The 15,761-nt window shown below is 45.1% G+C and overlaps 1 protein-coding gene across 2 annotated transcripts in view; it reads right to left on the reverse strand.

Moving 5' to 3' along the window:
* Positions 1–15,761, reverse strand: part of TMPRSS9 (transmembrane serine protease 9) — a 105,125-nt gene that overhangs the window by 39,777 nt on the left and 49,587 nt on the right. For both annotated transcript variants that reach the window (XM_021008871.2, XM_021008869.2), the window contains exons 2-6: positions 11,855–12,034; positions 10,622–10,749; positions 2,357–2,424; positions 2,056–2,231; positions 1,515–1,556 (exon numbers count right to left, since the gene is read on the reverse strand). In XM_021008871.2, the coding sequence (XP_020864530.1) occupies positions 1,515–1,556; positions 2,056–2,231; positions 2,357–2,424; positions 10,622–10,749; positions 11,855–12,011 (571 nt within the window). In that variant the 5' untranslated portion in view covers positions 12,012–12,034. The remainder of the gene's footprint in view (positions 1–1,514; positions 1,557–2,055; positions 2,232–2,356; positions 2,425–10,621; positions 10,750–11,854; positions 12,035–15,761) is intronic.

Here is a 15,761-nt window from a genome sequence, read left to right on the forward strand (position 1 = left end):
GAGAGTCAAACATCAGGGGAGAAAACCAAACTTAAAAATGAGAGCTACCCAGAATAGAAATAGTCTACCTTGAGAGGTTGAGTGTTTCCCTTCTCCAGAGCTCTCGAGGAAAGGCTATAGATCAATTTGGGGGCCATGCTGTTGAGAGGATTCTTGCTTACCACTGTGCTTGACACATAGTAGATGCTTAGTAAGACCAGGTGGTACAGTGTATAGAGTGCTGGACCTGAAATCTGGAAGACCTGAGTTCAAATCCAGCCTCAGTCACTTACTAGCTATGTGACCCTGGACAAGTCATTTTTGTCTGTCTCAGTTTCCTCATCTATAAAATGGGGATGGAAGCAACAAGGTGATACAGTGGATAGAATGTTGGGAATGAAGTTAGGAAGACTCATCTTCCTGAGTTCAAATCTGGCCTCAGACACTTACTAGCTGTGTGACCCTGGGCAAGTCATTTAACTCTGCCTCAGTTCCCTCATCTGTAAAATGAGCTGGAGAAGGAAATGGCAAATCACTCCAGTGTCTTTGCCAAGAAAATCCCAAATGGGGTCAATGAAGAGTCAGACACGACTGAACAGCCACCACAAAATGGGAACAATAATAGCATCTACCCGCCAGGCTTGTTGTGAGGATTCAATGAGATAATATCTGTAAAGTGTTTAGCACTGGGCCTGACACATAGTAGGTGCTATACAAATGCTTATTCCCTTCCCTTTCTTCCCTTCTTGACTTCCTCAGATAAGAATTGAACTAGAGGGGCAGCTAGGTGGCGCAGTAGATAGAGCACCGGCCCTGGATTTAGGAGGACCTGAGTTTAAATCAGGCTTCAGACACATGACACTTACTAGCTGTGTGACCCTGGGCAAGTCACTTAACCCCATTGCCTAGCCCCCAAAAAAGAGTTGAATGGATAACCTCTGCCATCCCTGTGATGTCACCTCCACGCCTTGGACATGGCAGAGCTTTTGGTTCGGTAAATCCCCTTATGTATTTTTTATACAAATGCTTTTTAAGTTATACTTTTTCCAGTGTTGACTTTTACAGCTGACTTTTTGAACCTAAGTGTTAGACTTTACATTTATTCTCATTAGAGTTCATCTTATTAAATTAACCATCCCCCTACTTTTTCTAGCCTGGCAAAACCATCTCCCCTGTGGTTTGGTAGCCCCAAGAGCTGGTTCTAAGGAGTTCAGTGGCAGCTAGGTGGCACAGTAGATAGAGTGCCAGGCCTAGAGTCAAAAAGACACATCTTCCTGAATTCAAATACTAGCTGTGTGACCCTAGACAAGTTACTTCACCCTGTTTGCCTCAGTTTCCTCATCTGTAAAATGAGCTGGAGAACCATTCCAATACCTTTGCCAAGAAAATCTCAAATGGGATCATGAAGAATTGGACATAACAACGAGTTCGGTTTGCTCATTTGGAAGAGGAAACGGAAAACCACAGGAAATGAACTACAAAGAAAAAAGCTGTCAATAGAGCAAAGAGCTCCTACCCAGATAAAGGAGGCTCACCTGACTTCAGACTGATTTCTGTGGCAGGCAGCTCCTTGTTCCCTGCAATGACAAGAGGGCAGAAAACCAAAGTCGGTTAGCCATGAAATTCATCTTGGCACTGTGATGCAGGTATATGGTAGTGGAGAGCACAGAGGTGAAAGGAAGACTTTAACTAGGGAAGGAAAAATCATAGAAATTTGGGAACATGATGGGAGGTTTTGGAACGTTTACAAGTGGTACTTGACAACATGGCTGCTTTGAGGGTGTCCTGCTCTCAAGCATAGCAGGCCTAGAAAAGCATCACAACAATTCAGTCATCTTTTAGGATAGTTTCCTTTGAGTGTGTAGAGCTTTTAGCTTTTATCTTGGCAAAGAGGGAGGATATGATTTAAAAAGTGAAATTAAATATAAGCTTTTTTAAAGATCAGAAAAACTTCTGCTTCCCTCTCTCCCCACAAGCTCCACTTGAAAAGAAAAGAAAGCACCGAGTTCTTAGAAGTGTTCCCACTCCTGAAGTTTTGGGCCTGATGCCTTCTTGGCCCAGGCTAGCAGGGCTCACCTGTGAGTGCAGCAGAATAGATGGTCCCATAGGTGGGCAGGGGGATGCTGTGCTCCCGGAACCTCATGGTCAGACCTTGCCGGAGTGTTTCCTCCTCCAATCCAGCGGTCAGGAACCACAGGGTTTGGGACACAAAGTGTAGGCGGAAACGCACCAGGACGCTGGAGTTCCCATCCCTAAGGTTGGAGAAAGAAGGGGCAGAAACAAACACACAGAGGCAGATGTTGCCAAGTCTCCATACACCTTCTTTCTGACTGTTATCTACTCCAGAGGAGGAGAAATAGGAGTGGGAGGAACTCACCTATAACTCAGCACAGTGCAGCCAACACAGCTCTCCTCTAACTTTGTCTTCTGAAAGCTACTTACAAACTACAAAAGAAAAAAATGGGAGATTGTAAGGATGATCCCACCTTCCTATTGCTTGCTATAGTTCACCTTCACCCCCGCAGCAGGGGGCAGCACCCCTGATGAATATAGTCTATAGAAGGGGTCTTGGGGAGATTTTCTGATTCTTTTGAAAGTTCAGGGAATAGGACACATCATTCCTAGGTCATCATTTTCTTCTGCAGTCTTCAAATATTAGAACATAGAATAGAAGAGCTGGAATAGACTTTAGGTATCATCTAATCCAGTCTATTTCTTCTTATAGAGGATACTGAGATAAGTGATTTGTCTGCAAGCCCATAACATGGGAGGGTCAGAGCTGGGGCCAGAGCCCAGGCCTCTTGACTGCAAGGCTGTTATTCTTTCTCCTACATCTTGCTGCCTCCCAAATCAAAAGACTCTTTGTCCTCAGAAGAAGGAAAAGTAAGAAAAAAGCCTTTCCCAGAGAACTGAACATAAGGATTCCTGACCCAAAAAACCTCCAAGTGCTCGGAAGTGTTCCTACTTAGCAACACATAAACGCATTTAGAGAACACATGTACATATAAATACATATATGGCTCATGTATACAGATGCACATTCTAGAAATGAAGGAAATCCATAGACCTGGGTGTAAACTAGAGCAACAGAGGAAGCCATTAACTATAAGTTGTTTTTACACACTGCAGTTTTTAGACTTTTTCAATGTACTGATCAGTTGTGCTAACTTTTTTTTTACTCTCTAAAAAAATGCTATTTGTCGTATGGGATGGCTTTCAGAGAGGGGTGGAGAGGGATAGGTGGGATACTATGGTTGATGTAAGAAACAGAAACCATCAATTTTTAAAAGGGCCTTAAAAAGTTGCCGTAAGACTGACAGTATTTAAAAGGTTTTTTGTAGGGTCTCCTTTACCCTAGTCAGAAAGTGCTTTAAAAATATGAGAAAACGGTTGACATCAGCATTGACAGGAATGAAAATATTTCTTGGGAGAGATCAGTCTATGCCAGATTTTTTGGTACCAGATTATCTAATTTAGGTATAGTCAGTTCTGCCGACTCCTCTGTTGTTCATCCTTCTTGGGCTTAGAGAGAACTGGTGGGTTAGGTGATGAAACCAACATGTGGAGGTCTTGAGGCATTGAGAGTAGCTAGCAAAAGTACTGGAGTTGGAGATTGGGGTTCTAAGTTATTTCAGTAACCTTCTGGGTGGTCTCCCTGCCTTAAGTCTCTCCCCACTCCAGTCTGTTCCCCATTCAGTTGTCAAAGTGATCTTAAAATACAGATCTGACCATGTCACTCACCTATATAGAAATCCTTTGGTTTTTAAAGACTCTTAACAACCTGGTTCCTTCCCAGCTACCTTCCCAGTCTTCTTCTTTTTTTTTTCTTTCTTTCTTTCTTTTTTTTTTTTTTAGGCTAGGCAATGGGGTTAAGTGACTTGCCCAGGGTCACACAGCTAGTAAGTGTTATGTGTCTGAGGCCGGATTTGAACTCAGGACCTCCTGAATCCAGGGCTGGTTCTCTATCCATTGTGCTTCCCAGTCTTCTTGCACCTTACTTGCCTCCATGTCCTCTGGGGTCCAGTGACCTTGGCCTCCTTGCAGTTTCCCGCCTTGCCATCTCCCCGCCCCCACACAAGACCCTACCCAATGCCAGGCCTTTTCTCTGGCTGTCTCTCATGCCTGGAATTCTCTCCCTCCTCATCTTGGCTTTCCTGAAGGCTTGGCTCAAATCCCAGCGTATGCAGAAAGCATTCCCCAGTGCCCCTCATTGCTGGTGCCTCGGAGATTTCCTTTCATTTACTCTCTCCCTCCTCATCCCCTTCTCCTGTCTCTTCCTTCAAGTGTCAGCATAAGTCCCACCTTCTGCAAGGAGCCTTACCCAGCCCTCCTTAATCTTAGACCCTTCCCTTGGAGACTACTCCCAATTTATCTTGTATGTACAGCATGTTGTTTGTCTGTTTGTATGTCGTCTGCCCCATTAGACTGGGAGCTCCTTGAGGACAAGGACTGTTTTTGCCTACCTTTGTATCCCCATGGCTTAACGCAGTGCCTGGCACATAGTAGGCCCTTAATAAATGCTGACTCCAGCATTGCCTACTGTGTGATCCCAGGCAAACAACTTAAACCTAAGAATTAGCCTAAGAAAGGCAAAACAAGTTACAAAAAGACCTACTCTCTGCTCTTGAGGAGCGCGGTCTAGGCACCAAATCCAGTCACCTTTTCTCAGTCTTCATTCATTTTGACATCACTGTGCGTTCGGCATTGGTGGCCACGTCGTCCCCTTGACCACTCTTCTTTCTCTGGGTTTTCCTGATGCTTGGTTCTCCTCCCACCCATCTGACAGCTCATTCTCAGCTTTCTTTGTTCAGTCCTTATAGGGCCCAGCCTCCTAATCAGCGTCATACCCCAAGGCTCTGCCCTGGGCCTTCTTTTCTTCTCTCGCTACACTCTCGATGTCCTCCTCAACTCCAAAAGTTCATTGTTGACCCTTCCTTCCCAGAGGACCAATGACGTCACAAGGGTGAAGTCTAGACTTGTACGTGAACTGGATTTAAATGAGGCAGAGCTGCATGGAGTTGTCAGCCTCACTGTTTCCTCCAGAGTCATCAGAGTCCAGGGGCAGGACAAAGGTCATGACGACTGGTCCCAAAGGTTCAAATATCATCTCTGTGCAGGTGACTCCCAGATCTATATATCCAGCCCTGATCTCTCTCCTGAGCTCCAGTCTTATTAGACATTTCCAATTGGATATCCCATTGGCAATTCAAACATAATGTGTCCAAAGCAGAATCCTTTCTCTCTTCCCCCAATTCCTGCCTTTTCTCAACTTCTCATTTACTGTGGAGGACACCACCATCCTGTTGGTCACCCAGGTTTGCAACCTTAGAGTTATTCTTCACTCTTCAGGCTCATTCACCCCACACATCCAAATAGTTGCCAAGTCTTGTTGGCATTAGCTCGACAATACTGTTTACATGTACCCCCTTTTCTTTACTCACACAGATGCCAACCTAGCTCAGATCCTTCCCATCTCTCAACTGGATTGTTGCAATAATTTCCCTAACCAGTCTTCCCAATTTTCCAATCCAGCCTCTGCACAGCTGAAGAGAAGATACTCCTAAATACAGGTCAGACTATACCATTCTCCTGCTCAATGACTTCCCTATTACTTCTAGGATCAAACACAGACTCTTCTGTTTGACATTTGAAGCCATTTACAACTGGGCTCTAACTTACCTGTCTAACCTCATTATATACTATTTATTTATTTGTTCTATTATATGCTATTCTGTATTATATACTATTTATGTATTATATACCATTGCCCTTTTCAGTATGCGGTCTGGCCAGATTGGCCTGCCTCCTGTTCCACATACATGGCATCCCATGTCACATCTCCGTGCTTTTGTACTGAAATACATTTCTTTCTCACCACCTCTTTTTAGAGGTGAAGCTTGGCTTGACTTGGCACATGGGTGAGGTACAGATGCAAACCGGAGAGAAACAAGGATTGCTGGGAACAAGAGAACAAGCCCCAGTGTGTGTGGGAAGGGTCGAGGTCTGACCTCTAGTTGCCTTCAGAGGTCAGCTCAAGCATTATCTCCTACATGGTATCTTTCCTGATCCTGCCAGCTGCTGGTGTCTCCTCTCTAAAAAGGCTATTTTAAAAAATGTATTATATGGGTACATGTCGCCTTGCCCAATAACAAAGGGTAGAAACTGCTTTGCTTTTTCCTTGTGTCCCTTGTATGTAGCATGCACAGCACTTGGCATATGGTAGACCCTTGTCCTCTCCTTCCTCTGTGCCAACCTTGAACTGTGCTGGACAAACCTTCACCCCGAGGCCTCTCTCTCCTGAGTAGGCCTGTTCAACCACTATTCAAGGATAGGCCCCAACCAGGCTTCTCTTCACTTAAGACTGGACTCTCTAGCCTTCTTCTCTCCCTTGTTCACCCCTCTTTCTCTTTTTAGTTACCTTTTATTATTTTATTATATATAATGTTGTATTACTATATATAATATAACATATTATTATATTAATTTCCCCCCACTATATTTCCCCAATTAAATTCATTTCCTCCATTAGAATGACATCTCCCTGAAGGCAGGGACTGGCTTGTTTGCTTAGATCTGTATTCCTTGGACAAATAGTTAAGTGCTTAGTAAATGCTTCATTTAGCTAGGCATTTAATAAATGCTTATAGATAAGTTAGAGAGTCCCCTGGGACACTGAGAAAAATGATGTGCCCAGGGTCACAAGACCAGAAGGTGTCAGAGGCAAGACTTAAATCCAGGTCCTCCTGGCTGCAAGGCCAGCTAACTCTCCATCTACAAGGCTATACCATCTCCCTGTGCCATTTTGGGAAAGTCATGGTATGCTGTCTTGATCTTTTCAACCCCTAGATTAAATGATTCAAGGTAGGGCACGGGATGGTTTTTTTAAGGCACACTGGGAGGCTCAGAGCTTGAGTGGAACCCAAGCTGGGCGATTTCCCAAAGCCTAGAAAGGTAGGCAGGGGGACACAGGACAGAAGATGTAGGAACCCAGCCAGTGCATGCCACAGAGTCACTGAGGGGGCTAAGGGGCTGGAGCAGCTTTGGTAGCATGCTTCCCAGTGGCGCTTCACCTCTAGAGCCCACATAAAGCTGCCACTCCTGTCCAAAAGAGGATTCTGGTGCCTTCCACATAAATACATGCAGAAGAACATTGGCAAAACCCCTGGCATGCCAGAACAGGCTCAGAGGAAGGTGCCCAGCGTAGCAAGAAGACTGGAGATTTTGCCACGCGGGGTGCAGGGGTAGGGACCTGGAATCATTAGTATGGAGAGGGGAAGGCTTAGGAGGGACATTTGGGGCTCACATGTCATAAATAAGACTTCATTCTTCTTGCCTCCACCTTCTGGCTTCTCTGGCTTCTTTCTAGTCTCAGAGGAAATCTTACCTTCTGCAAGAACCTTTTCTTAATGCTTTGTGCTTTGTTCTGAGACTGTCCCCAATTTATCCTGCACATAACTTGTTTGGACTTAGTCATCATTTATATGTCTCCTCCCCATCCCCTTTCAGACTGTGAGCTCATTGATAGAAGGGACTTTTTTATTTCGTTTTGCCTTTCTTTATGTCCTCAGCCCTTGCAAAGTGCTTGGCATATCGGAGGCGCTTAATACATGCCTGGCTTGGCTTGACTTGGCACATGGGTGAGGTACAGATGCAAACTGGAGAGAAACAAGGATTGCTGGGAACAAGCAAACAAGCCCAGTGTATGTGGGAAGGGTCGAGGTCTAACCCTGGATGACTAAGAATTGTGGTGACCTTGACTGAAATGGGGAAGTTGGGAGGAGGGCTGGGTTTAAGGAGAAAGATAATGAGTTCTATTTTGGTCCTATTGAGTTTGAGATACCTATGGGAAACCAGATGGAGATGTCTAGCAGGCAGCTGAAGACTGGGGACTGGGGCTCGGGGAGATAGCTGGAAATGCACATTTGTGAGTTATCTGCATAGACCCTTTTCCCTCAGCCTCTACTCCTCCTCCTACCCCATGAGGAGTTAATCCATTCAGTTTTGGAAATCACCCAGGAGTAACACTGCTTAGATTGGAGGGTGGGTGAGTCGATATTAATGGCAATCTTCTATTTCTAGCCAGTCTCAGACCCTTCCCTCCTTTATAATACTTCATCCCGTAAACCCCTCTCCAACTCCCCTCCCCCCTCCACTTTCAGCTTTTGCTTAGGGAACAATGATCAAATCCCTTTTACCATTGCTACTGGAAAGGATGTAACAATGAAAGCACCTCTGGCTTCACTCACAATTCCCATGATTGGCCAGATGGAGTTCTTAACCTGGGGGCTGTAAACTGATTTAAAGAAAAATACTCTGATAGCGGGGCAGCTAGGTGGTGCAGTAGATAGAGCACTGGCCCTGGAATTAGGAGGACCTGAGTTCAAATCCAGGCTCCCAGACACATAACGCTTACTAGCTGTGTGACCCTGGGCAAGTCATTTAACCCCATGGCCTAGCCAAAAAAAAAAAAATTCTGATAGTGAGGCAGCTAGGGGGTGCTATGATAGCTATGTATTTCAGTTAAATTGATTTCCTTTATAATGCTAAAAATTTTATTTTATTCATTTAAGAATATTATTTTGAGAGGAGGTCCATAGGCTTTACCAGACCACCAGAGGGGACCTGGACACACTTAAGAACACTTAGGCTCACCCAAGGCTGCCAGCTTTGGTCAGTGAGATATATTCTATCCCCTTAAGAGTTTATAAGCTCCTTGACAATAGAGCTGGTCTCATTTTTTATTTGAATCCCCAGGACTCTGCACAGTGCCTGGCATATAGTAGGTACTTAATGAATGTTTATTGATTGACTAATTGATACATGGGAGCTGATTGGAAGAGAAAATAGAGAGAAAAGAGGAGAACCCTGGAGTATCCCCACACATAGGGTATATGACTTCAATGATGATCCTGCAAAGAAGATGAAGAAGGATCCGTCAGACACGGAAAAAAGAACCACAACTGAGATGTGTCAATGGTTTCAAAGTCATAAGAGAGGTCAATAATACTAAAGCTAGCATCCACGAGATGCTTTGAGGTTGGTAAAGCATTTATATGACTTATTTCATTTGATCCTCAAAACAACCCTGTAGGGTAGGTGCTATTATCTTCCTCATTTTACAGATAAGGAAACTGAGGCTCAGAAAGTTTAAAATGGCTTGCCTGGGTTTACACAGTTAAGTAAGTATTGAGGCAGGATTTGAACTCACATCTTTTTAAAGAAAACACATTTTTATTTATTTTATTAAATATTTCCTAATTACATGTAAAAAATGTTGACATTCATTTTTAAAAATTTTGAGTTCCAAATTCTCTCGCTCCCTCCCCTCCCTTACCCCTTGAGTAGGCAAGCAGTATGATATCAATTATTCATGTGAAGTCATGAGAAACATATTTCCATATTAGCCGTGTTGCAAAAGAAAGGAACTCATTTCTTTGTTAACTCTGAGTTTGGAATTCTATCCACTACAACACCTAGCTGCTGCAAAAAAGAGGAAGGAGAAGAAGTTGAAGAAGAAGAAGAGGAGGAGGAGGAGGAGAAGAAGAAGAAGAGGAGGAGGAGGAGGAGGAGGAGAAGAAGAAGAGGAGAAGGAGGAGGAGGAGGAGAAGAAGAGGAGGAGGAGAAGAAGAGGAGGAGGAGGAGGAGGAGGAGAGGAGGAGGAGGAGGAGGAGAAGAAGAAGGAGGAGAGGAGGAGGAGGAGGAGGAGGAGGAGAGGAGGAGGAGGAGGAGAAGAAGAGGCATTGAGCAAATAGTATTGGATCCAGCAATAAAGAAATCTTTGGTGACCTTGGAGAAAGGCCTTGCAATGGAATGGTAGGGGCTAAAGCCAGATTACAAGGATCAGTCTCTTGCAAGGGACAATGAGAAAGTCAAAGCAACGAGTGGAGAAGGTTGGCTGTGAAAAGAAGAAGAATCATAAGGTGTACATTAAAGACGGCTATGACCTGGGCAGCAGGGAAGAGTCCAGTGAATGAGGAAAGGCTGAAAATGAGGGAGCTGGTGAGTGACTGAAAGGGCGGAAGGGGTGCCCCAAAGTAAAGAGGATGGCATTGGCAAAGAGAAGGCTCAGCTCTTCCTCTGAGACTGTAGCAAAGGAAGAGACAATGGGAAGTAGGTAGGAAGGAGGCCATTGAAGGAGGGAAGAGGGAGGCAAGAGGGAGGATAGAAGAAGAAAGAGGATGAGAAGGAAGGGACAGGGAGAGGAGGGAGGAAGGATGAGGAAAAGGAGTATTTTCTCTCTGAGCTCCTCTTTTTTCCCCCTTCTTCCATGGAGGTTTGAGGATGCTCCCCCAAACATCCCCAAATTTGCCCTAGGCTTGGACCCCTCACCACCACCCTTGCCTGGACCAGAGCCAGAGCCCTGCCTTCAGCCCAATATGGCACACCAGATGATACTACTGTTTGCTGTCTTTTGCTTGTACGGTTTCAAGATCTTGAGATGAAGAGAGAAGGTAGGTTTCAGACCTGGATGGAGGGTCCTGCAATTTAGCCCCGTCTATCAGTCTTCTCTGTCAAATCCCTCCTCTCTCCAAGTCTCCATAGCCCTTTAACCTAGACATACCATCCCAGGGTCCAGCCCAGTGCTTTCTGGGAAAACTCCCACCCCTGGTTTATCTGCCTCAGAGTGAAAGCTACAACTCACCAGCATTTCCAGAGCTGGGGTCAAAGCCCTGTAATAGCTGGAGGTCTCTTGCTGCAGGCTGTTGTCATATAGGATTCCTTTGAGTTCCACCGAGTGCTCAAAACTGATGTCCTGTGTGTAGAGGGAGGCTGTGGGCAGAGACCAGGGCCCCATGAGAGAGCCCAACTCTAGAGACTCATTGCTTGGCTAAGCCTGGGACCCTGGGCCCAGTTTCAGGCTCGGTACAACCCATTTGATTAATAATAATAACACAGCAAGTTATTTTTATAAAGCACTTTAAAGTTTGCAAAGCCCTTTACCTAAAACAAGATTGATCCTTCCAACAATCCTAGGAGACAGGTATAGACATATTGTTAGCCCATTTTATAGATAAGAAAACTAAAACTCAGAAGAGTTACCATGATCTGGGAATGGGTTCCTTGTTTCCTCAATTTAGAGAAAATTGTAATGTCTCATAAGCCTTAGACATCATCAGATTTCGCTCTGAAGAGAACCTTAGAATTTATCTATTTGAACCCCACATTTTACAGTTGATATAACTAGGGCCCAGGACAATGAAGGGACTTGTCCAGAAGTTCACAGAGTCACAGGGCTTCATTTTTCAAACTGACATTCATTGAGCCCTATAAGGTTTATAAGGAGGCAGGTAGGTGGCTCAGTAGATACAGCACTGGGCTGGAATCAGGAAGACCTGAATTCAAATGTGGCCTGAGACATTCACTAACTGTGTGACCCTGGACAAGTCACTTGATGTCTGTTTGCCTTACTTCATTGGAGAAGGAAATGGCAAATCACTCCAGTGTCTTTGCCAAGAAAACCCCATATAGGGTCACGAAGAGTCAGACACAATTGAACAACAGCCACAGAGGTTTACAAAGCACTTTCCTCATTAGAGCCTTGTAAGGTCAGTGGTAAATATGTCAAGGTCCTGTGCTTTCAACTCATGGATTCCAATCAGCCTATTTTGAACTCAGGTCTCCCTGACCCTGGGGTCCCACCACTCTACCCACTGTACCCCAATGTTTTTCTGAGTAAGTGGTGAAAGTCCCATTTTAGAGATGGGGAAACTGAGAGACAGAGAGGTCAAGGGACTTGCCCGTAGTCACAGAGCTAATAAGTATCTGAGGACGAGTCCAAATGCAAGCCTCCACCCAACTCTGGTCCTCTCTCCAGTCTACGACATTGCTGTCATCCTCTAGACTTTCCATCCTATTAAAACCCGCTCCCACTCACCCAGAAGGAGACCTAAGAAAACAAGAGCAATGGAACTGGCTAGGACGGTGGCCACGGTCACCTTCCAGCAGGTTGCGTCTGCCTCCAGCTGTGCCTTGGTATTGCTAGGCGTGGAATCCAAGGTGGCAACCGCCGCTTCCATGGTTCTTCGAAGCATTCGAGGTCAGCCTACGAGCCAGCCTGGGCGTGGACAGAAAAGCAGGAAGGGAAACTGGGTTAGACCATCGGAGAGATGCTATCGGGCCTCCTCTGCTAAGCAGGTGCTGGAGCTGTTTGGGAGCTGTTAGCTGCTGCAGCCACACCGACGGGCCTTTAGGAGGCAGTGATGTTCCAGCAAAGAAAGAAGCTGATGCCGAAGGAGGGCCATGTGGGATGGCCAAGCAGTTGCCCCCATTTGCTGCTGCAGTGGATTATGAGACTAGCCATGAATAAATTGATGGGGAGAGATATGCTCAAACCACTGAGGAGCCTGAAGAGTTCTGCCTGACCTATTTTGAGTTTCCATCCTCCTTCCATTTATCACACATTTTTTTTGTTCTCTGCTCCTTCTCTATCTCTGTCCCTCTAGTCGGTCATTCAGTCAGTCAGCTGTCATTTAGTAAGTACCTACTCTGTGCCAGGCATTGTGCTGTGAGTTGAGGTTACAAAGAAAGGCAAAACGCAGTCCCTACTCTCAAGTAGCCCACAATCTATAATCCATAGAGGGAAGGCACTAGCATTGAGGAGGATCACGAAAGGCTTCTTATAGAAGGTGAGATTTTAGCTGGGACTTGAAGGAAGCCAGGGAAGCCAGGAGGCAGAGATGAGGAGACAGGGGAGTCCCAGGCATGAGGGACAGCCAGTGAAAATGCCTAGAATCCAGGAGATGTGAAGTGTGGGTAATGAAAAGCAAGGAGACCAGTGTCCCTGCCTCCTACAGTACACGAATGGGACTAAGGTGTAAGAAGATGAGAAAGGTGTGAGTGAGGGCAGGTTAAGAAGGGTTATGAACAGCCAAACAGAAGATACATATTTGCTCCTGGAGGTAATGGGGAGCTCCTGGAGTTGGTTGAATGGGGGTGGGATGACAGGGTCAGATTTGAATTTTAGGAAGATCATTTTGATAGCTGAGTGGGAGGATGGACTGGAGTGGGGGGAGACTTGAGGCAGGCAGAACAGTCAGTAGGCTATTGCAACAGATGTGAGCTGATGAGAGCCTGTACCCCCAAGGTGGTAACAGTGTCAGAGGAGAGAAGGAGGATATGCAAGGAATGTTAGGAAGGCAGAAATAACAGGAATCGGCAGCCGACCAGATGTGAGGGGTGAGAGAGTGAGGAGTTGAGAATGACTCTCAGTTTGGGAGCCTGGATGACTGGGAAGGTGGTGGTACCCTGGACTGTAATAGGAAAGTTGGGAAGAGGGGAGGGTTTGGAGGCAAAGACAAGGAATTCCGTTTTGGACATGCTAAGTTTAAGATGTATATGGGATGTCTAGTTTGAGATATCCAATAGGCAGTTGGAGATGTGAGAATGCAGGTCAGGAGAGATACTGGGGCTGGCCAAGTAGGCCTGAAGGTCATCAGCACAGAGATGATAATTGAAAGTACGGGAGCTAGTGAGATCACCAAATGAAACCGTATATAGGGAGAAGAGGAAAAAAGGCTCAGAACAGAGGCTTGGGGGACCCCACTGGTACTGAAGGTGACCTGGATAAAGATCGAGCAAAGGAGCTAGAGGAGCCAGAAGGTCAGAGGATAGAAGGAGAACACAGAGAGATCCGGGTCACAGACACTGAGGCGAAGAAAGAATCAAGGAGAAGAGGGTGATCCACGATGTCAGAGGCTGCAGAGAGGTGGAGGAGAATGAGAACTGAGAAAAGGCTACTGGAATTGGCAGTGAAGAGATCACTGGCACAGCCCCAGTATCTCTCCTGACCTGCATTCTCACATCTGCAAATGCAAATCAAAATGACTCTGAGGTACCACATCACACCTATCAGATTGGCCAACATGACAAAACAGGACAATGATAATTGCTGGAGAAGATGTGGGAAAATTGGAACACTAATGCATTGTTGGTGGAGTTGTGAACTGATCTAACCATTCTGGAGAGCAATTTGGAACTATGCACAAAGGGCTATAAAACTATGCATATCCTTTGACCCAACAATACCACTGGTAAGTCTATATTCCAAAGAGATCATAAAAATGGGAAAAGGAGCCTCATGTACAAAAATTTTTATAGCAGCTCTTTTTGTGGTGGCCAAGAATTGGAAATTGAGGGGATGCCCATCAATTAGGGAATGGCTGAACAAGTTGTGGTATATGAATGGAATGGAATACTATTGTGCTATAAGAAATGATGAGCAGGCGGACTTCAGAAAAACCTGGAAAGACTTATATGGCCTGATGCTGAGTGAAGTAGCAGAACCAGGAGAACATTGTACACAGTAATAGCCACACTGTGTGATGACTAACTTTGATAGACTTATCTCTAAGGATATCTAAGGATCTAAGATAACTCCAAATGACTCATGATGGAAAATGCTGTCCACATCCAGGAAAAGAACTGTGGAGTCTGAATGCAGATTGAAGCATGTTATTTGCGCTCTCTCTCTCTTTTTGGTTTCTTCTTTCTTGTGCTTTCTCCCATTAGTTCTAATTCTTCTTTATAACACGACTAACATGAAAATAGATTTAATATGAATGCATATGTTGAGCCTATATCAATTTACATGCCACCTTGGGATGGGGGGAAGGGAGAGATGGGGATAAAATTTGTAACTCAAAATCTTATAGGGGCAGCTAGGTGGCACAGTGGATAGAGCTCTGGCCTTGGAGTCAGGAGGACCTGAGTTCAAATGTGGCCTCTGACATATACACTAGCTGTGTGACTCTGGGCAAGTCACTTAACCCCAGCTGCCTAAAAAAAAAAATCTTATGGAAGTGAATGTTGAAACTAAAAATTAATAAATTTATGGGAGAAAAAAAAGAGATCACTGGCAACTTTACAGAAAGCAGTTTCCATTGAATGATGAGGTTGGAAACCAGACTACAAAGAGTTAAGAGAATAAGAAGAAAGGAAGTAGAGGCATGTATTGTAGATGGTCTTCTCAAGGTGTTTGGCCAAAAAAAGGAAGAGGGCTATGGGATGCTAGTTGGGGGGATGGATAGGTTTTTTTTTGTTTTTTCTTATTTTTTATTTTTTTGGATGGATAGTTTTTTGAGGAGAGGGGAGACCTGGGCATGTTTGTAAGCAGTAGGGAAGCAGCCAGTAGACAGGGATTAGTTGAAGATGAGTGAAGATGATTTCTAGTTTTTGATCCTTAGCTCTCTGTGTGTACGGCTGTCCTGGTACATAACTGAGTATGTAAGCAAAAGGATGGCAGAATGGAAGAAGTGGGGAAGATGTGAGAGGGAGCACAGAACACAGCACCAGAGTGTCACAGGCTTTAGAGCAAGTCACCAAGCCAGCCCTCATCGGAAGCACGGCTATGACCTTGGGCAAGTCTCATTTTCCTTTTCTTCCCCTTAGCCTCAGTTTCCTCATCTGTAAGTTGAGGGAGCTGAAGGAGAAGGACTCTTGCCTTCTAGATCCAGCTGTGAACTGCGAAGCTTCTGTCTGTTCAGCCAAAAACCTTCCAGTTTTGGGAAACCCACTAACTGGTTTGTGACCTTAAATCAATAGATTTGGGGCTAGAAATAATCTAGTCTAGTCATCTCATTTGATAGTTGGGAATACTGAGACCCAGCGAGGTTCATTGTTGGCCAATGCCACATAGCTAGGAAATGACAGGACTCGAATCCAGAACTCCTGATTCCTAGTTTCCTGCCCTTTCTTACTATACTACCCCTTGCTGCCTCCTACAGGGTTGTAGAAATAGAAGAAACCTGAGAGATCATCTATTCCAGAGGGTCTTCACCTTATTT

The sequence above is a fragment of the Phascolarctos cinereus genome, unplaced genomic scaffold (genome assembly GCF_003287225.1).
Source record: "Phascolarctos cinereus isolate Bilbo 61053 unplaced genomic scaffold, phaCin_HiC Scaffold_4;HRSCAF=312, whole genome shotgun sequence".
NCBI classification, from domain to species: Eukaryota; Metazoa; Chordata; class Mammalia; order Diprotodontia; family Phascolarctidae; genus Phascolarctos; species Phascolarctos cinereus.